Here is a 22,133-nt window from a genome sequence, read left to right as displayed (position 1 = left end):
CTCAAGTGCTTCAAAACTTCTCTCTTCCTCCCTTTTTTAGGCAGCATTTTTAAAATGGTAACAGATTCCTGTGTTGCAAAAAAGAATGTGTACTAATTAAAAAAAAGTCTTTTATCTCCAAGTAATGGAGTGGGATTAGTGTAGGATTAGCATAGATGCGTGCTTGATGGTTGGTGCATCATGGTGGGCTGAAGGGTCTGTTTCTGTGCTGTATTACTCTATGAATAACATCACTCTCAGCTTCTCCACACAGTTTGTTAAAATGGAAGTTATTTTATGTCTGAGCATTGAAAGACAACCGTTGTGTTAGTAGCTGAACATCATTGGGCAGGTCTTCCACCCTGCTGCCTGTGCTGCTGACATTGGTTTCAATTGGCAACGGTTTCTTCTGCCCTGCTGTCAGATCTGTAGGCCACTGCTGTGCTGCTGTGGTAGGTTCCTCAGGTCAGCACAATCTTCTGCAAATTTCCCAGCTCTGTGCTGGTAAAACCTCGTGCAAGCACTGAAGTCCTCAGTCAGTTGAATGGGAGATGTTTAGCTCCCCCCAGAAAGGAAAGTAGTCATTTTATTTTGGTTTGTTTTAATTATAATTGACTATCAGTGTGCAGACGTGCTTTTTAGCTTTATAAATGAAAATTAACTTTGTAATACTTGAGTATTTTAACAACCTTTTTATTTTTATGTGTCATTCCAGCCACACCTGCAGCCTTGACAGGCCCCATGTCTGTGGGCAGGGCCATGCAGGTCTCCCAGTAGATGATTGCTGGGCCCACAGTGTGGCATGGGTCAGGAGACCATTGATTTTCAGGGCAATAGAGGATCTTCTCCATTCTTTTGAGGGAAGATAATTACTTTTTTTTATTGGTGGAAGCTTAATGCGCTTCCACCATAAAAATGTCACAGTTACCAATGCACTGGTGTTTGAGCACTTCTCTCTACTGCACTAGAAGTGAACTTGACTAAATGAAAAATGGAGGACAGGTGATGAAGTGCTGTGAGTGGTAAGGCCCAGTAATTTGGTCACTTTATGGCCAGTGTAGCAAACAGGATTTAGTTCAGAACCAGTGGCCCTCATCATGCATTAAACTTGCATTGTTTTTAGAATTAAATTTTTGATATTTAAGATTTCAGTCTAAAATTAATATATTATTGGAAGTGAACACTTTAACATGTCACATGTAGCAGAGCTCAGAGGGTGACAAAATGTATTGACAGCTTCCTTATTCTGATGGCCTTACATTTGATAACTTATAATTAGGTAGTAAAAAAATTACCTGCTTTATTCCAAAGAATGCATTTCTATTTCTGTACTGAACACTGTTTAACAAACAAGAGTTATAGCTATGGTAATGTTACAAAACTCCGGGCATTTTCATTCTTTGCCTAGTGAACTCGATCAAATCTAGTCGTGTGCGGCTGTGTTGTCACTCTGGGTATTTGACGACTTCTCATATTACCATCTCTTAATAAGTATTGTACAGAACTAGATTGTCCTTCTGTATATGTTTTAATCTACTCTTCTCCAAAAAAAAGAAATAAAGTGAGCAGCAAATCCCTGCCTTATTACCAAAAAAAAGCAGAAGCTTAGTTTACTTAGTTTACATTCAGATTTATTAAGTTTGATGAGAAAAAATATAAGGTGGGTTACTTTTTTTTAAGGGTTTGTAGAAAGGAAGAAAAGGGTAAATTTGAGATGGGCCATCACAAGGCTTAAGTAATTATTCATTACCTTCTTGACTGAAACAGGTATTGAGAGTGTGTCAGCCAGCGAGTTGGGAACAGAGCAGGGCATGCTATGGGCTTACAGAAAACAGTCTACCATACAGCAACCAAAGTCCATTTATATAGAAAGTGGTCTATTAAAGGACAAAAGAAACCAGACATATAACAGAAGCCACATCAGCTTCTTCCAATAATAGCAGGGTAATTCTTCAAGAAATTTGCAGGGGTACCTTTATACAAAGTGCGTGCATTAAACCAGTGTTATTATAAAATGGCTTATGACAGTATGGATACTAGGGCTGGTTAATGGGAGAATTATCCATTTGGTTTTACTCTGACTGCTAAGCCTAAAGTATTAGTATGGCCTAACAATCTCAGTAAACACCTGATATTGATAATCATCGTTGAAAGTTTGTGGAAAAAAAAACAGCTGCTGTGCTGACATTACAGAAATGATTGAAAATTATAAAAACCTTGGACAAACAGCTAGAGTTCTGGTCCATTGATCCAAAGAGATGGTTTGAATCCCAACATGGAAACTGGAAAATTTAAATTTAAATAATTACTTTTTTTTAATAGAAGGCTCGTACAATGAATATACAGGATTGTCATAAAACCCAACAAAAAAGAAAATTCTGGAAGCACTCAGCAGCCCAGGTAACATCTGTGGAAAGAGGAACAGTAAATATTTCAGCTCGATCACCCTTCATCAGAATTGTGTCTAAAACCCATCTGGTTCACTAATATCTGCCATCCATGCCTGGTCTGACCTACATATAATTCTAGCCCACCAAAGTGGGCTAGAAGTTTCCTTCTCAGTTCAAGGGGCAATGAGAGACAGGCAATAATTGCCAGCTTTGCCAGTGGAGTCCATGTCCCTTGAACAAATAAAAAAGTGATCTAATAAACCTGTCCCATGCACCACCTGGTGGTCCTTTGTGTAAATTGTACCATTAAACCAGAAATCCTTTAACTCTTGAATGTATCTGGATACGTTGATGTACTCACTCTTTTTTAAAAAAGCGAAGCTAATTCAATTTATTTAATCTTAAGTGAATATAACTGAGCATATAAAAGGACTTGGGGACTTGTATCTGCAAAATCCATGGCTCCCTCCCAATTGAAGGGAACTGGAATGATAACAGGATACCATAGTCATTGATTCCACCACTAGACATACCTTACCCTTCCCTCCCCTCCCAGCAATCCAAAGCGACTGTTTCCTTGTGACTCTCTCATATGCTCTCCCATTTCCAACAACCTCTTCCCTTCTCCTCATCTCCAGGCGAAGCAGTGATTCATTTTCACTTCAGCCATTTTGTGAGTACTACATTCAGCGCTGTCCCCTCCTATCAGATTCCGTCTTCTTCAGCCCTTTGCCACTTCCACCTATCACCTCCCAGCTTCTTACATCATCCCTACTCTCCCCCTCCCTCACCTTACCATCAAACCCTTCTCATCTGGATCCACCTATCATCCACCAGCTCTCACTCCACCCCCTCTCCCCACCTGTTTATACTGGCTATCCCCTTTCCAGTCTTGGCAAAGGGTCTCAACCCGAAACGTTGACTGCTCATTTCCCTCCATAGATGCTGCCTGGCCTGCTGAGTTCCTCCATTGTTTTGTGTGTTGCTCCAGATTAGTGCCTTTTGTTCTATCGTCATCCCACCATGTCAATTGTAACAAAAATAATAACCTCTTCTCTCTGAGGTGGTATTTGTACAATTGTTATTTTGTTCTGAGATACTGAAGGAAATTTGACTAAGTTCCCTTTCCCTTTCTGGAAATGCAGTGTAAGATGCTTGAAAGAAAGCTAGAGGAAGATATGGTGTTTACAGAGTATGAACAGATCCCAAAGAAGATGGTAGATGGTGTTTTCACCACAGCAACTCTTCCAGAAAACGCAGAACGGAATCGTTTCAGGGATGTTGTTCCATACGAGGAGAACAGGGTGGAACTTGTGCCAACCAAAGAAAACAACACTGGCTACGTAAATGCCTCTCACATCAAGGTGAGGATACCCATCTGATACGTAGTCACAGTAGCTGTTCCATTATTTCATCCCATGCATTGCTATAAATATTCCAGTAAAACTCTTTTATAACACAAAATGTGCTGAATATTTATGAAGGTTTAACTCCATTTCTTCATGCAGTTGTTTAAATATTAGTTGTGAGATGTATAGGATGTAACTTAATAATGCATAAGGTTAGTAGCTGAAGTGTATCTACAGAAGTTTTGCCTTCCTCCTAATATGTGTCTAAATATTTGTAGAATAGAATAGTACAGGAACAAGCCCTTCGGCCCACAATGTCTGCACTGAACACGATGGCGAATTAAACTGATTTCTCTTCTGCCTGTACATGATCCATATCCATCCATTCCCTGCATATTCGTGTGTCTATCTAACAGCCTCTTAAATGCCACTATCCTATCTGCTTCCACCACTCACCCCAACAGCCCATTCCAGGCACCCACCACACTGACTTAAAAAAATAATTTGCCCCACACATCTCCTTTAATCTTTCTCCCTCTCACCTTAAATGCATGTCCTCTAGTACATGACATTTCTATCCTGGGGGAAAAAAGATTCTGACTCTCTACCCTGTCTCTGCCTCTCATAATTTTATAAACATCTATCAGGTCTCTCCTCAGCCTCTGATGCTCCAGAGAAAACAACCCAAGTTTGTCCAACCTCTCCTCATAGCTCATACCCTCTAATCCAGGCAGCATCCTGGTAAATCTCTTCTGCACACTTCCCAAAACCTCCACATCCTTCCCGTAATAGGGTGACCAGAATACTCCAAGTATTTAGTCTTTATTAGTTGCTAACAAGCCAGCAACCAAACCTGTTACCAACATGCTGAAATCAACCTTCTTTTATAATGTGAAGAATCCTATCCATGTATATCAACTGGACACCATCATTTTGTGGGTCTCTTTTAATAACAGGAGGCATAGATCACTGGGCAGCCAGTGCCTCTTTATTAAAACAGTGGTACCACCTGTGAAAAGCAGCAAATTGAGGGAGATTTTCCAAAAAAATGTGCTGTTCTTTGGCAATCACTTTAGCAGGGGCTCCAGTATTATGACTGTTTAAAACTAAACTGCAGTACTTAAGGCCGCCTCACATGCTTTACGGTGGGTGCATTATGAGTTGAGAATTCATTCTGACATGGGAGGCATCAAAAGTGACATAATGCAGGAGTGAGGTCCATGCCTTGAGGCCTTGGAGAGGGAGTTTCCACAGAGGCCCAGAAGGCACAAAAGTTGGCTCTTGTCAGTGGCAGGGCCTGGATGCAGTGCTGTAAAATACAGGTCACCTCACTTATGTCGTTGAGGTCAGTGACAGCATCTTCGGATGTCACAGCCCATCAACGGCTTCCAGGAACTTCAGCCCCATCACTCCCTCACCAACAACTTCTATCCATCAATACTACCATTCGTACAATCTAGCATACTTTGAACTTTTCCAAGCCAAATACCCACTTCCCACAGCTTCAACACTGCCACCAATTCAACAATGACAGCCACACCATCCAAAGCATCGCTCACTGACAGACTTGATCCTTCCCTGCGGGTGGAGTGGCCCATGATCAGAGGAAGCAATGGCATCACCTTAGCCCCCACTGAAGAAAGCAATACTTGACATCATTCCATCCTCTCAGAGTTGGAAATTCTCTGCCAGTCACCTAACTCTGACCTAACCCATTGCACCCCCAATATCCACCTTTCCCTGATGTACAGACCTGACACTCAAAATCATATTCTTTTCACCCTCTATACCATCATGATCCATTTCCTATCTGTTGCTGGCTCCAGCCATTCCAGGCAGCATTTTTTAAAAACATCCTGTACTTGTAATGCAGAGCAGCTTAGTAAACACTAGAGGGGGCTGGTGCTCCCCAATCCAGCTCAACATATTCAATCATGCTAATGTTTTGGGGAATGTGTCAATTTATGATACTGCTTCTAATTGACAGGTTACTGTGGCTGGAGAAGACTGGCATTATATTGCTACACAGGGACCCCTGCCTCATACATGCCATGACTTCTGGCAGATGGTGTGGGAGCAAGGAGTGAATGTCATTGTCATGGTTACAGCAGAAGAGGTGAGTTCTGTGTTGTTATAATTACTTAAACTTAATGATGTCCTGTACATGGAGGGAACACTGAGAGTGAGATTATTGAGATTATTGAATCAAATGTTCACTATGCTCTTAAGATCACTGCACTTCCTGTTGTTTTGCAAGGTTAATTAACAACAAAAGTCTCTGGTTACATACCACAGCTCTTTCCATTGCCAATTTGGTTATACTGGTGTTACCTTACAGTAAGAATGAAGCATTACATTTCTCTGTTTAAAGCCGAAAGTATTCTAGCTTTGTTAAACATTAAGTTCTATCTATAGCAGATACTTAACACAATCTCTGATTTCAAAGCATACCGTGATTTAAACTTTTTCACCTTTTGATGCTTCACAAGAAAGTATTTCTGATCTCAAGAACAGGAAATAAACTTGCGATCCAACAATTACCACTACTAGTGGAATAGACTCCTTGTGGCTTAAGTGGGGTCATATCATCACTCTTTGCTCAAATTTAGGATAAATACAAAGAACATTATTTCCTTTTGGGGGAAAAGTAGTAATTGCAATTTAAGTAATTAAGCTCATTGGAACATGTATCCAAAAGAAATGTCTAGAGCACCATAAAACAAATGGAAAAGCAAGTCTGGTTCAGAAGTAATAATCAATGTTGAGGTTATGTAAATGAGATTTCCACTATGTTCCAATTAAGTAACAAAGAATACAAGGTCAATGTTACATGGAATGTTCTCTGGGTTAAAACAACTTGGCCCAGCCAGCCATAATGCACGTTGTCTCTGCTGAATTCTGAAATCTGATCCATTCAGAGCATAAATCTGGTTTCCAACAAAGACGTGTAATTTCCTCTATCAAACGATGCTACTATTGGCCTTGAATTTTCTTTAGATTTGTTTAGTTGCATAGTTAATTTCATAATTTGTATTTATGGAATGTAAATAAATGATCATTTCTCACAATTTCCTACTATACACCTGAGGGTGTCACATGAACAAAAACACCAGGCCAGGGAGTTGGATCTGGCCAGGGAGTGGGATCTGGTCAGAGAGAGGAGGGGTGTGGTTTGCAATTGCTGGGCAGACAGGCCTGATGGCTATTAGTCAAGTCATTGAATTGGGAGGTCTTGGAGTCGATAGGTGTTGTTGGCCGATAGTGATTAGCACCTGGGGTTTGAGAGGAGTTCATTAGATAAGAATCTGGGGGTCAACATGGGTCATTGGATTAGGCTCTGGTCGACAGCAGTCATCTGATTGGGGCCTGGGGATGGAGGGGTGATTGAAGTCATGGTATGGGGATCATGAATCATAACTAGTGGTGCGAGATCAGTTGATTGGTTGAAGGCCATGGGCTGGGGTGTAAACCTAAAGGAAAGGAAGGGGACAGAGTCACATTTCCAATGCTAGGCCTGGATCTTATATGGGAGGTGAAATTCTGGAACATGTTATCATTAACAAAGAGGTATTAGATGTCTTGGCCAGCTTAAGGGAGGATGAATCCCCAGGGCCTAATGAGATGTATCCCATGCTGCTAAAGGAAAAGGTTGCTTGGAGCCCTGACAGATTTTTAAATCTTCACTCTACAGGTGAGGTGCCAGGTGACTGGAGGACAGCAAATATGGTACCTTCATTCAAGAAGGGCAGCAGGGATAAGCTAGGACTGGTAGGAAAGTTATTGGAAAAAGTTCCGAGGGACTGGATTAATCTACAGTTGGAAAGGTGTGAATTAATCAAAGATTGTCAGAATAATTTGTTAGGAGGTCTGACTGAACTAATTTGATTAAATTTTTCAAAAAGGTAACAATGCATTGATGATGGCAGTGCAGTTGGTGTTGTCTGTCTGGACTTAAGTAAGGTTTTTGACAATGTCCCATATGGCAAACTGGTCCAAAAGGATTGAGCCCGACATCCAAAGCAATTTGCAAATTGGATCCAAAATTGGCTTGGTAATAGGAAACAGATGGTGATGGCGGAGTGTTAGTTTGGTGATTGGTAACCTGTGAACAGTGATGTATCACAGGGATTAACGCTGGGACCCATTCTGTTTGCGACATGCATTAATGATTCAGATAAATTTAGGAGGTATGATTAGTATAGAATATAAGGTAAGGAAAGTTCTGGTACAACTTTACGAAACAACTGGTTAGGCCACGGCTCGTGTGCTTTATACAGTTATGGTCACCACACTATAGGGAGGATGTGATTGTGCTGGAGAGGGTGCAGAGGAGATTCCCCAGGACATTGCTTGTGATGGAGCATTTCAGTTATGAGGAGAAACCGGAAAGGCCAGGTTTATTTTCCTTGCAGTGGAAGTGGCTGATGGGGTATGTCATAGAGGTATAGAAAATTGTAACTGGCATTGAGGGGGAATCTTTTCCCTTAGCAGAGGTGTCTAAAACTAAGGGGCCTAGGTTTAGGTTAAGGGGTAAGAGCTTAGAGGGGATCTGAGGAAGAATCTTTGCATCCAGAGGGTGGTTGGAATCTGGAACACACTGCCTGAGTGGGTGATGGAGGTCTGGACTCTCACAACATTAAGTATTTAGACAAGCACTTGAACCACCAGGTATAGACAGCTACAAGCTGAGTGCTAGTAAATGGAATTAGTGTAGATGGATATTTGATGGTCAGCATGGATGTGATGGGCAGAAGGGCCTGTTTCTGTGCTATATGGCTCTAATGCTATGAATGTTGCATGGGGGATAATGTCACTAGTACATCAGTGCTGGCACAATTGGCGATCGTAAGTGTCCAGTCAAATTTCAATCCAGAAATCATCATCATCACATTCTTTTGTGGAAAATGTTTTCATATCCAGTGGAGAAAATGCCTAAATTTCTAGGCATGTGATAATGTAGGATAAGGTACAAGTCCTGGGCGTAGAAGAAATAGATGATAAAAATGTTATTACTCCCTATAAATTTTGATAATGCTCCTCGGTTTCTTAAACTTTCACTGGAGTGATCATTATGGCTACCCGCAATGCCACTGCCATTTTTTTTATCATTAGGTCTGTCCAGGCCTTTGTAATATAATCATGTTGTTATTTAATGTGTTAAACTGTCACAGTAAATGGTGCTTTTAAGCTGTAATCATTTAGTAACTAAGTGTCATGTAGTCCCAGTAGTTCCAGTCAAATGAATAAAGGACTGTGACTAAAGAAATAAAGAACATAGCTGAAGATATAGCGGGTGACTATGGTGCCTCGGGGAATATGCATTGTAATTGGGAGATGACCTATTATTATTTCCTTTCACTTATTCTTGCTGTGTGATGCATAATTTATGACAAAGGAATTGTAGAACCTTTTTTTTTAGTTTCCTAAACCGATAAGACTTTATCACTTGTTGTGCAGGAGGGAGGAAAACCAAAGACCCATCGATACTGGCCCAAACTGGGCTCAAAGCACAGCTCGGCAACTTATGGAAAATTTAAGGTGACGACCAAATTCCGCACAGATTCTGGTTGCTATGCAACTACGGGTTTAAAGGTCAAGCACCTGTTGTCTGGGCAGGAGAGGACCGTGTGGCATTTGCAGTACACAGACTGGCCAGATCACGGCTGTCCAGAAGATGTTCAGGGTTTTTTGTGTAAGTACTGAGATACTTTGTATTTTATGTATGCAGATAAATGGAATGAAATGTCAACTTTATCATTTACTATCAATCGATAATTCAGTAGGAAGAAACCTACCATTAAGCAAACATACTGTTTGCCTTAGAGCAGTGGTGTCCAGATGTCAACAGAAAGAATGTGCATAATTGCCAATTTGGCCCAAAAAGCCTACACAATACTTTTTTTTCAATATTTCTTACTGGCTGAATTGTCCTGTCTTAATTTTGTGAAGGATATTCTTGATATTATCTCGCAAGTGAATGAATCTTAAATCACTGTGTCAATCATCGTACAGCAAAAATAATCCAATATACATGTAACTGAAGAGACACAAATATAAGTTTTGTATGTGGCACCCGAGACTCCATGGTAAATGCCCACCTGACTTAAAATGCATCTTTTTTTAAGGTCAAGCTCAGCTAGGTCACACTCAATTGTAACTTCTTGCTCTCCAAAAGACAGGAAGATATTTCAGATTTCCTAAAATGTTCTATGTCTCTCCACCATTTTTCAGTTGAATAGGATTCCCCAATATGGTTTCACTGCTACCTATCCATGCACAACTACAGACCCGCCAGCAATGGCTTCCCTTGTTCTTGTACCGTTAATTATGGTATTCCTCTGGTGTTCTCTTCCTATTTCTCATTCACATGCCGCTCTCAGCACTGTTATCCAAAATCACATTCATTTTATCAATGTACACTTATGATAATTGGCAACGTCTCACCACCTCACCACCAACTCTCTCGAGCCTGCCACTGTATGAATTGTAAGGGTTTTTGTTTCACATGAACAGATATTTCCTCCAAATAGTTTCTTTCATAAGCTCTATTCGTCAGCTATGGCTCCATTCTTCTCCAATGGAAACTGACAATTCACATCCTCAGTGACGTGCCTGAAGCTCAACTCGGTATCAGATAACTGTGCCATCACTAAAGATATCTCCACCTCTGTATTGTCACCGGACTCTGACCTGCCTCAGCTCATCTGCAGCCAACACCCTCACCTATGTCCATTTTACCTCTGAATTTGACTATTCCAACAGAGACCTGGCCACTCTGCTTTGTCCCCCTCTGTGTAAAAACTCTGCTGTCCATGTCCTAACTTGCATGGTCTTAGTCACCCATCGTGACTGTGTTTACTGACAGCACTGGCTCCCTTTATTTTTCAGGTCGAGACCCTTCATCAGTCCCGATGAAGGGTCTCGACCCAAAACATCGACTGTTTATTTCCCTCCATACATGCTGCTGAGTTCCTCCAGCATTTTATGTGTGCTGCTCCAGATTCCAGCATCTGCAGAATCTCTTGTGGCTCCTTCTATTTCTTTGATTTTAAAATTCTATCTTGGATTGTAAACCTCTAATCTTCTGCAGTCCTGCAACGTTCCTGTCTAAGCTCTTCAAATTTACACACTTAAACATCGGTGCTTATGGCTTAGTTAACAAAACCCCTAGCTCTGTAACACCTCTCTAAAACCCTCTGCGTCTCCACTTCTTGTTCTCTTAAGACTCCCCCTCGCTCATCCCTTTGGCATCTGCCCCAATCTCTCCTTTCCTGGTTCGGTATCAATTATTGTTTGATAACAAATCCTGTGAAGCATCTTGAGGCATTTTGCTTAATTATGAATTCTTTACAAATAACAGTTGTGGTAGCTGAGTCAGTTGATGGTTCAGATGGTGCTTCCAGAACCTGTAGTCACATGCAGTACTTAGCTGGTACTGGCATATTGGCACCTTTCTAGGCTTAGGATCTGACGAAGCTGGAAGGCAAAGATTGTCATAAAATCTGTCTGATGTCTGGAGTTATCACTCCTTTTCATTCCATTTCTAATGTACAGTATATGTAGCCACAATGACTCTTGGAGGAAAATTTAAAATGACATCACCTTTTTTTAAAAATAGTAATTTCTTGCATATTGGAATTGCATAACAGAACAACTGAAACTTTGGGGCTACACATTATGGTGTTCTAGCACAAATTTACGCTAGAAGTGCAAAACAGTTGATTGAGTTATCAGTATTATTACTTAGCCATTTGTGCAGTATGTTTAAACCACATGGAAATGTAACCATTAATAAGGTACACTTTTAATGTTTTAATTGTGGTTAGCAAAGTTTATTTTCTGAACATATTACAAAATATTTATAACGTAATCACTTCTTAAGCCAACTAGGGGCTAACACAATAATACTTCTTATAATAACTTTATCTCAAGAACAAATAATCAATAAAACATGTCTGAAGTATTCTCTTGATTAGTTTTCTCCATAATATTCACCCTGCTAATCTGTGAAATTTCTTCTCGTTCTCCCAAACCTCCAAGTACATTGTTCCACATACCTTGCACCTCCTGCAGGCATTAGCATTGACATCAAGGAAATCAAAAGTCATTGAGCTGTCATTTACTCTACCTTATTCTTTCTTAGCACCTTAAAATTGTTGAACCTTCTTTCTGTCCTCATTTCTTTCATATCCAAAATTAACTTTGGCATCATTTAACAATTGGTTCTTAATTTTTCTTTTCGTTTTTTCATATGTGTCATATCTAGAAACATGGAAGCAGAACATTCATTTGGGTTTCTCAGTATGAAAAACAACTGCAATTTCTTCAGAGAGTTGAATCTATATTTACTACAAACCATGAAACAGATAGCAATGATAACACGTGCTAGAATACTTTTATAAACTCAAGTTTATAATGGGATCCTGATGGCCGACATTACCTATTGAAAAACAACCTTCAGGGACACACCTTCTCCAATTGCTACGATGGTTGAGCACAATCTTAAGTCTGTTGAAGTTTGCTTATGCCAAACATGAAATTCTTTAACCAAATTTAAATGTTTTTAATGAGTGAAGTAGTGAATGCAATTGAGTTATTATCATCAAGGAAAATGTTGTGACATCAGCAATACCTTAAGAACAAAGTGTATTACTTAGTTACTTGCAGAGAGATTCACTTGACAGAAAAAAAAGGATGGCTTGGGTTGTGGTGTATAGAATCACATTAATAGGATAGTAGCTAATTATCTCCTTCAGGTTCACTCTTAAAAGTCTAAAAGCTGAGCTTAAGTGGCAAGTATGTGATCTGAGGTTCAGTTAGTTTTGTTGGGCATAAATGTAACCAGGTGTCAAATTAAACATTTTTTTTTGTGGAAAAATTAAAATGCTACTTGAGTCCCAAGCTGAGTGATCTTTCAGGACAACTCAGAATGACTTTATGATATAAATGTGTCTCTGACTGAGCCTGGGTTTTCCACAGGTTTGTTTCCAGAATTGCCTTGTACCATTTTTAGAAGTGCTTCCTTTGTGTTAGTATTAATCTGAATACTAAAAATTGTTGTTGGATTACAATCATCTGAAATCTACTGAATAGTTTTGCTAGGAATAAGTTTTTTTTGCTGGTAGTTGACACTAATCTTTAGTTTTCAGATGCCAAAACAATGCGTAGCTCTTGGTAATGGGAAGAGAAACATTTGGGTGAAAGCAAAGAAAACTTTATTTCAGATTTGGATTTTTCAGCAATATTATTGAACACTTCATAAATATTCATAAGACACATCCAAGTGAATTCGTTCATCTTGCAAGACATGATCTGTGTTATGTGGTGGTAACCAGGCAGAAAACCATTAAAATGTACTTGGTGTGTTCAGACTTAGTTTTGTTGCTAACTACACGTTCCTTTAATTTCTCAGCTTACCTAGAAGAAATTCAATCAGTTCGTCGGCACACCAACAGCATGCTCGACTCTACCAAGAGCTGCAACCCACCAATAGTTGTGCATTGCAGTGCAGGAGCTGGAAGAACAGGTGTGGTGATTCTAACAGAAGTCATGGTTGGTTGCTTGGAGCATAATGAGGTGAGTTATTCTCTTTTTTTTATATTTTATTTACAGCGTGGTAACAGGCCCTTCTGACCCAACGAGTCTGCGCCGCCCATTTTAAACCCCCAAATTAACCTACCCATACGTCTTTAGAATGTGGGAGGAAACCGGAGCACCCAGAGGAAACCCTGTGATCCACTTATAAGTAATGAGAACATGAAGGTCGGAGAGATGAATCCAAAGTGGTCTTCTATCTTATTGCAGTTTAATAGTTGTAATTCATTCATGGGATGTGGACATTGCTGGCATTTATTAGCCATCCCTTATTGCCCCACAGCAATTAAGTGCTCACTGTAGGATCAAATCAGGAAGTCATGATGCAACTGTAAAAAAAAATTTTGGTTAGGCTACCTTTGGAGTATTGTGTGCAGTTACAGTCACATTACAGGAAGGATGTAGAGGGTCCAGAAGAGGTTCACCAGCATGTTGCCTAGATTAGAGCGTATTAGCTTTAAGAAGAGCTCAGACAAATTTGGAGTGATTTCTTCAGTGTTGGAGGCTGAGGGGCTTCCTGATAGAAATATATAAAATCATGAGGGGCGTAGACAAGGTGGAAATGTCAAATACCAGAAAACATAGTTTTAAGGTGAGGAGGGGAAGGTTTAAAGAAGATTTACATGGCAAGTTTTTTTTATATACATATACACACAGAGTGGTGGCTGTCTGGAATGCACTGCCAGGGAAATGGTGGAGGCAGATACGCTAACAATGTTCAAAAGACATTTAGACAGAACATAAACAGGCAGAGAATTAAAGGATATAGACCACATGCAGGGAGATGTGCAGTTTAAAATGGCAACATAGTAGACACAGACATCATGGGTTAAAGGGCCTGTTCCTGTATTGTTCTATGCATTTCTGTTTCTGGAGTCACATAGGCCAGATGAGGTAAGGATAGCATACTATTACAAAAATCAATGAATTTTTTCTCTTAAAACATCCAGTTTCCTTTAAGTAGTGTTATGAGGGTAATTGGTAATTGATTTATTATTGTCACATGTACATTGAGGTAATACAAAAGGGGAAAAAATACACAGAATATGGTGTTACAGTAACAGAGCTGTGTTGCATTAATATTAAAATTATTGCCTTCTCAATTCTTTCAATACAATCTGTTGAATCATGCTTTTGAATTATTGTGCACTCCAGCATTAGAAACTTGCAAGGATCACTTAGTCAAAAAGGATGTTTTATTATTAATAATGGTATTGGTTTATTATTGTCACTTGTACCAAGGTACAATGAAAAACTTGTCTTGCATACCGTTCGGACAGATCAATTCATTACCCAGTGCATTGAGGTAGTACAGGGTAAAAACAATAACAGAATACAGAGTAAAATGTCACAGCTACAGGGAAGGGTATTGCAGGTAGACAATAATAGTTGACAAGTTCAGAAAAGGCTAGTCTGTTCACTGTCAGCAAACAAATTAATTATATTACCTGTGTTACTGATATCTGGAGCACCAATTAGTACATCTCTGTACATACACCACCAATTTGTCTATTAAATTCATAGCCCATGCATTGGATTATCACATTGCAGTTAGCATTCAGTCTGCAGAATGTCATTTCAGATGAACCCCATAGGTGCTGAAAGATCTAAAGGCAAACCAAATAGAGATGGTGGTTATCAGTTACTGTATAGAAGGAGGTGCTATGACTCTCCACCAGGAAAAGGTAAGCCTTTCAAGTGCTGGAAGAGTCACAGTGCATTTTATGGGGGCATACTTTGCCTTCTATAATCCTGTGCGTGGTCATCAGGGAATTGTGCTCAAAATTCCTTCCCAACATCTCAGAACAATATCCCACAGTTCTCGTAGGAGGGGAAAAAAAATCAACTGCCAAATGCAAGGATTCAGGCTAGAAGCCTGATTACCAGCACACAATTTTGTCCAGCCTTGTGAAAAGACAATGGTTTCCAAATGTTTAACGCCACAGCAACTGGATTAGCTGCAGATTGCTTGGGCTAAATTTTTGCTCTTGCGCATGAAGATCGAGGTAGCTGTGCCTCTTGGCATTCTCTTCAATCGTGGTATGTTAGACAATATCAACCACTCCATTGGAGTGCTTACAGTTAAGTCCCAAAAGTGGCCTTATTTACTACCATTTTTATTTTGAAATATTTGGTCCTGTTATAAGCCGTCATTTCTGATGAAAGATGATCATCACCCAACATCAAAGTTTCCAGCAAGAGGCCATATACTTGAAAAAGCTAAATTATTTTTATTTTGTCAAAATGTCTCTCATGTCAGTATTCTATTTTAGTTCAATTTTTCACTGGTGTAGTGATAAACCTGCTTCTGTTTTTAGTCTATTAGCATCTGGGTCACAGAAGTCAAACTTTTGTCAGTTTGTGCTAAAACATTTTCTCCCCATTTCCATTTCAGAAGCTGGAAGTGCCGGTTATGTTGGGATTTCTCCGTCAACAGCGGATGTTGATGGTACAGACTATAGCCCAGTACAGGTTTGTCTACCAGGTCCTCATACAGTTCCTGAAGAACTCTCGACTGATTTAGCCACAAATTCATATTTTGTATTTGAACCACCTTAACAGTTAGCAGTGGAAATGGAGCTAGCTCTTTTTTTTGAAAAAACAAAATCAGGTCAGTATGGCAAGTACTTTGACTTTAAAACCATCCTTTAATTCTGTTGCAAATCTTGCAGGCTTCAAATAAGATTGAGGCAGCTATTGGAGCCTGTCATAAATTCTGAATTATTGAAGTAGCAAGAAAGAGAACATTCAATATGCAGACTTACCAGGGGAAGATGATGGAATGTCTTTAGCACAATGATAGTTTCCAACCAAAAGCACCGTCCACCCTTGTCAGTTTTGTAGAGTCGGCTAATAACTTGAGTGAATGTTGCCCTCTTAATTATCTATTAAACGATTAAAATGACAATGCAGTCTTTCACATGTTAAAATTCCATTTTTCTCAAGGCTTTCATACTTGTTTGCAGGATTTTATCTTGAAATACTTGGAGACTTAGACATGCAGCAGGCATGGGTAATTTATGGGACGTGTTTCTTTCAGAGCAAGTCTGGCTCAAATTATTGTCTCTATAATCAACCAGATTCTCTATCATCTAATTCAAAACTGTGGCAAGTATCACCATGCTCTATATGACCAATGATACTTTCTTCCTGGAGGGTGAATGGGTTCAACATTGCCAACTGTTTTTGTTTTAATGGTAGGAATACTTGTGAGATAACACAATAACAGGCAGTTATTTTCAAGCAGATCTACGGTAAGAACCTGGAAATTCATTAGTAGTTACATGGAGGGGTGAAGCAAGCACCAAAACCAAAAGATGATACTGTAGGGAATTCATTCCTATGGAACTTCAGTTTCAAATGTTAACATTCCTCATGGTAGGTGAGGCCAGAATAATTTTAAAAACAAAACAATGGAAGCAGCTTTTGGTACACTTACATGGCCAAAAAGCACTGAGACTCAAAAGGTTGTTCCTTCTCTCTACTTAAGCTACTGATGAAACAAAAAGAATAACTTATATAATTGACCCAAAGTAGATGCCTGGTAACTAATTAAAAGGGCAGTATTTTCATTCTGGTTGTGCAAGGTTTATTACTAAATTCAATTTTTGATTTTGTGTCAGCTCTAAGCATTTCTATTCATGCTAAATGCTGTGTAGACACAATTACCTCAAGAATCTAGTAAATAACTGCAGAAAATAGCACTACCCCTGCCTACCTTCCTTCATGGATGCTGTTTGACTTGGAGTGTCTCCAGCATTTTTGTTTCAGATTTTCTGTAATAATAATTTGTTGTTGTTAAATATTTGTACCAGTTGATAGTACAAGAGAGAACAGGATGTATATGAATGAGATTTGTGTTACAAATAAAAGCAAAATACCCAGTAAGTGTCTAGTGGTAAAGATTTGTCTCAAAGATTTTGTCCAGTTAAATAATTTGAGATCATAAAACTAGAAAAAAAGTTCAATTTTGTATTATTTAGTACTCACTTTTGTAGAAAAATAAGATACCAGTATCACTCTGGTTCTTTTTACAACCACAGTGAAATCTGGCAGGCTGCTGAGAAAATATTATTTATATAACTGGTGGTTATATTCCATTTTAATTTAAATTGGACTTGGTCCCCTACGAAATATTGCAGCAAGTTACTTTAATCCCGGAATAGGTTTTTTTAAATTATATCTGCAAGGCAAGAAGTAAATTGGTTCATTTTTATTTTGATAATACACCACAGCAAGAATTAGTAAACTTTTTTATCCTCACAAGATAACAGTCATGCAAACTGTTATATTAGCAGTGTTGAATGTAATGAGATACACTTAAAGGAATGGAATGAAGTATTGACAGTTATTTTTGATCTTTTGGTGGCAAAATATTGCACCAAACCTCAAGGTATTAAAGATAACAGCAGCAGCAAAGAATAGGAACTGAACAGTCAGACAAAATAATTCTGTGCTATTATGTGGCCTAGTTAGTAGTTTGAGTGACCAAATAGTTATTTTCCCCTGTAGAGAAGGGTTATCATTGGTTACTAGGCAGGGGAAGTGCATTACTTAAGCATGATAATGCCATCCACAGATTATTTATTTGCACAAAAGGTAATTTTAGTGATTTGATTTTACTTTGTAAATGCCCGGCAAAAAAAACTTTCCAATAACATTAGACTAGATGACACTCATCTTAATTCATTATTTTACATGGTCTTTGACGGTGCTAAGGTATAGTTGTGCCAATACTACGGACCTTTTGTTTTTTTACCAATATGGCGATTGGATATTCATTGCTGTTTAAATCATTATGCTTGAATTACAGAGTGTGGTAATAAGTATTTACTTAATTGTAAACAACCAAGATAAAAAGGTGCAGCCATTATAATTGCAGAGATCATTAGCAAAGGGCAAGAAAAGACCACAGGTGAACAAATGCCAAAATATTCAAGCATGGAAAAATTATACGGCAATTATACTTGGGAGTGGAAAATTAAATTTAATAATTTTGGTCATATGCAGGAAAATTACTTGGGTGTTTAAGATTGTAAGGTTTATTACAATAGATGAAAACTAAAGGAAAGTTCAGGCTGCATGTTCTCTTCACTGACTACATAAGGTTAGCCAAAACTATAGTAGGATATTTACCAAGTTGGAAGTCTAGACTATGCTTCAGTTTTTGGTAAAAGGTACTACTGTACAAGTTTTATAGATGCCCAGGCACTATGCTGTCACTCGCATTGTGAACAACCATTGTTGTTCTCTCTCGTGGAATTGGGGGTGAAAAATCGCCAGGAATCCACCTAATGCTTGATGGACAATCAGCACTACTACTGGCACTCATCTGCTGCTACCTGAAGCCTGGAGTAGTTTGTCCAGTCCCTGCACTCTTTCTTCCACTGTTCTGTGTAAGGAGGTGATTCCAACTTCTGCTTAAAAGCACTTTTGCTTTAGTGGTTTTCATGACCTATATCGTGATATTCACGAATGAAAGTGAACACAGTAAAACCTGGTGTACCAATCTCTACAGCCATACAGAGCCTAAATAAGCTAGGACCATGCAGCACTGAAAGTCTCTCCACAAAATTATGCCCTGGTGTAATTTACTTTTACCCCTTACAGCATTTTGGAAACTGCCATTAATAGCAAAACATTGCCACAATTATCAGCAGAAACCCCAAGGAAGTTCAGGGTGTAGTTCTGTAGAGATTTGTTTTTATTTTTAAATGAAAGAAATAGTTAACAACAGCTGAAAATAGATTTTAAAGGCCACTTTCTGGCAGGCCAAGATTTACGGTGACTGAACAAAGTATTAGGGGCAATGTCAAGATTCGAATGGTCTGAGTGCCTAAAACAGTATATAGTTCTAGGAAAAACAATAAATTACACTGTTCCCCTATTTTTAGACTTATGTCAAGTACTTTTTTGACATCCTTGTTTAGATGGCTGACCTGCTGTGCCTTTGCAAGCTCTTTCCACTGACTAATATTATTGACTGATCTTAATCTGTATATTTATATAATTTAACTGATTGGGATAAAGCCCAATCTGAGTTTTTAATATGCTAATATCTGTACTGTCACAGTATTTTTTTCAGCTTATTCAATATTGCTAAAGTCTCAGTTTTGGAGGTCACATGCAGGCAAATAATGATCCATATTCATTATCAAATGTTTGCCATAACTGAACTTGCTGCAGTGCCTCTTACATTGTTTGTTTGGAAATGCTGAATGATGGTTGCTCACCGAGGTTTAAACAATTGTTTCAGTTGTTGTTTTAGGATCTGTTATGATCAGTAACCAAGCAGCACAAGTTTTTATCCCCTTAAGATGCTTTTAAATGGAAAGATTTATTATTCCTCTATGAAGATCCCTGGGATGAGTTAAAGACACTTTTTTTTATTTATGCACAGTTCTGAGATTAAACCAGAATCCTTTCTAAGTTGAACACCAAGTTATTTGAACTCAATTGGAAAACATGATTAAAAAATTAGAACCTTCACCTCAAAAATAAACTTGGGTAATTAGTTTCCTTTGGAACAAGATTGTAATATAGCTCTAAATTCTTCAATGATTCAATAGTAGAAACAATAACAATTTTGGCACACTGATGGGAAAAGTTCAAAATCATTCCATTCTATGGGAAAGTAATTGTGAACTACTTTCTGAAACTTGTCAGTTTGTAACCATATAGTTATTTGTTTGCATTGTTCTATCATTACCAAGAAATATCCCAAAAAATGGAACAAATTTGTACTGAAGGTAGTCCAGAAAGTTGAACTCCATTTAAATATCACTTCAGTCCAGGCTGGTTTTATTAGGAAATTTGACCTTCCAAATCAGAATGCATATTGCTTGTACAAGAACAGTCATTATGGGCCAGATCTTTTGAATTTCACCCTCCTTCCCCAGATATACTTGAGGGTTCAGAGGGCCAATCTCAAATTGCACTGGCCTAAAAGAACCCAGACTCCAATGATGTGGTTTCAGCACCAGTAGGGAGCTGGCTGCACAGCAAGTCCACTCCACCAAATGCTGACAGCTGAGCGAGACATTTTAACAAAATTAAAAATGGACAACACAAATACCAATTAAATCATTAGCAACAGTAACTTAACTTTCCCCTGCCTTCTAGTCCATAGCCATACAATTCCCATCAACAAAGTCTTGGATCCTGTATCAGGTCTAACCCAGTACAGGATTCAAGAGGCAATCTCCATCTGTTAGTAAGTCAGTCAAGGCTTGTACATTACAGACCACGCACCAAAGTCTCAGCCTTACTGCTGTCTAAATGCTGAATGCTAGTCAATCCAATCAGAGCCAGCAAGATCCAGACCAATTTTTTTTGATACATCATAAACTATAAACACTATACCAATTTTGTCCTCTACTTTTAACACTGGCCAGAAAAGTGCAGTATGATTTAGCTACTATTGCCCCAACTCCACTGAAAGTTTCAGATTTTAAATTTCAATATGTTCAAATCAGTAAATTCGTTTACTAATCCATGCCATGCCAATGTATGTGATTTATGAAAAGATCTTTGCTCTGCGGGCTCTAATTGGATTACTTATCAGTTCAATCTATGACATGCAACTATTTTTTTAAAAGCACGTGTGTGTGGATTTAGAATTTAATTGGTACTTGCAGCTGTTCAAAACCACTTCTTGGCTTCATCTTTGTTATTTTAAAAAAAGCCATCATTATCAAAGTGTTCCCTCTAGCCTCAACTGATACAAAATCTTCTGATTTGCCAATTTATTGAATACATTATGACTTGGCCTTTTATGCCCTAGATAATTTAAAGTGTCTGCAATTGCCTTAGGGCAAATGGCTCATATCTCATTAATATAGCTGATAATTCTATATTGTGTAATTTATTGTCATTCCTCTATTCAAATAGAACAAATATTCAGAAAGGTGCAGAGGTAAAAAAAAGATGAAGTGGCAGTTAAACCTCCCTGTTTCTTAAAATTCTTCGAGCTGTAGCACAAATTCTACCTAACACAACTTGTCATCTGTTAAACAGATGTACAGTATTATAGAGGTGAAGTTGAAGCATAATGAGCAAAACTCTGCATAGCTGGAAGGTAGTACAATGGACTGGCTTTTTTTTAAAACAAAACTGTACAAAGTGTATGTTATAACTAACTCAGTGAAAGGGTTTTGGCCCTTTAAATGTAACTTTAAGAAATGTAAATGTGTAGACTTAAGTCCACAATGACTTTCAAAAGAATCTAATGGTCTTAATACATTAAGTGAAAGAGTCTTACATTCTGGTCATCCTTTCTTTCCCTCAAACTAACTGTGCATGCTTTTTAACATCAAGTTTATATATACTCAATGTATAAGCTTTCCTTATCATTTCTCTGGTACAAAACTGTGATACTACGTGACAGTATTTTACATTGAACATTGCTGCCTCTTTCTGTGGATACCGAACCATTCAGCATCGCTTCATGAGACATTAAAAAATAATTTTTCTGACATGTAAATAATTTTGTATATGCTTTGTGACTTTCCTTATTCATGAATGTACCAAACATTTTGTAAAAGATAATTGTCTATCATTCATATATACACAATAAAGCAATTTTGCAAGAATCCCATTGTAGCCACCTTTTTTTAATATATATATATATATATATATATATATATATATATATATATAAATAAGGTGACGTGGAAACAAGTACAATACACCTGCCTCCATTTCAAATACGTGTTGACAACATCAATTCTATTATCCATATTGGTGATATTACATCACTCTTCAGTTAGAATTACTGTTAAGATATTTTTTGTGTGTGGTTTTGATCTTAACTTCTGCAAAT

The 22,133-nt window shown here is 38.4% G+C and overlaps 1 protein-coding gene across 3 annotated transcripts in view; it reads left to right on the top strand.

Moving 5' to 3' along the window:
• The window catches only part of LOC127568481 (tyrosine-protein phosphatase non-receptor type 14-like), a 211,366-nt gene extending 189,487 nt beyond the window's left edge, over window positions 1-21,879 (top strand). For all 3 annotated transcript variants that reach the window (XM_052012283.1, XM_052012281.1, XM_052012282.1), the window contains 5 exons: window positions 3,515-3,733; window positions 5,706-5,834; window positions 9,176-9,410; window positions 13,131-13,294; window positions 15,708-21,879. In XM_052012283.1, the coding sequence (XP_051868243.1) occupies window positions 3,515-3,733; window positions 5,706-5,834; window positions 9,176-9,410; window positions 13,131-13,294; window positions 15,708-15,836 (876 nt within the window). In that variant the 3' untranslated portion in view covers window positions 15,837-21,879. The remainder of the gene's footprint in view (window positions 1-3,514; window positions 3,734-5,705; window positions 5,835-9,175; window positions 9,411-13,130; window positions 13,295-15,707) is intronic.
• Window positions 21,880-22,133: the final 254 nt, after the last annotated feature.

Source organism: Pristis pectinata, chromosome 3, assembly GCF_009764475.1.
Source record: "Pristis pectinata isolate sPriPec2 chromosome 3, sPriPec2.1.pri, whole genome shotgun sequence".
Classification (NCBI taxonomy): Eukaryota; Metazoa; Chordata; class Chondrichthyes; order Rhinopristiformes; family Pristidae; genus Pristis; species Pristis pectinata.
The sequence above is the reverse complement of the archived record's forward strand: the minus strand, read 5'-3'. Positions and strand labels throughout refer to the sequence as shown.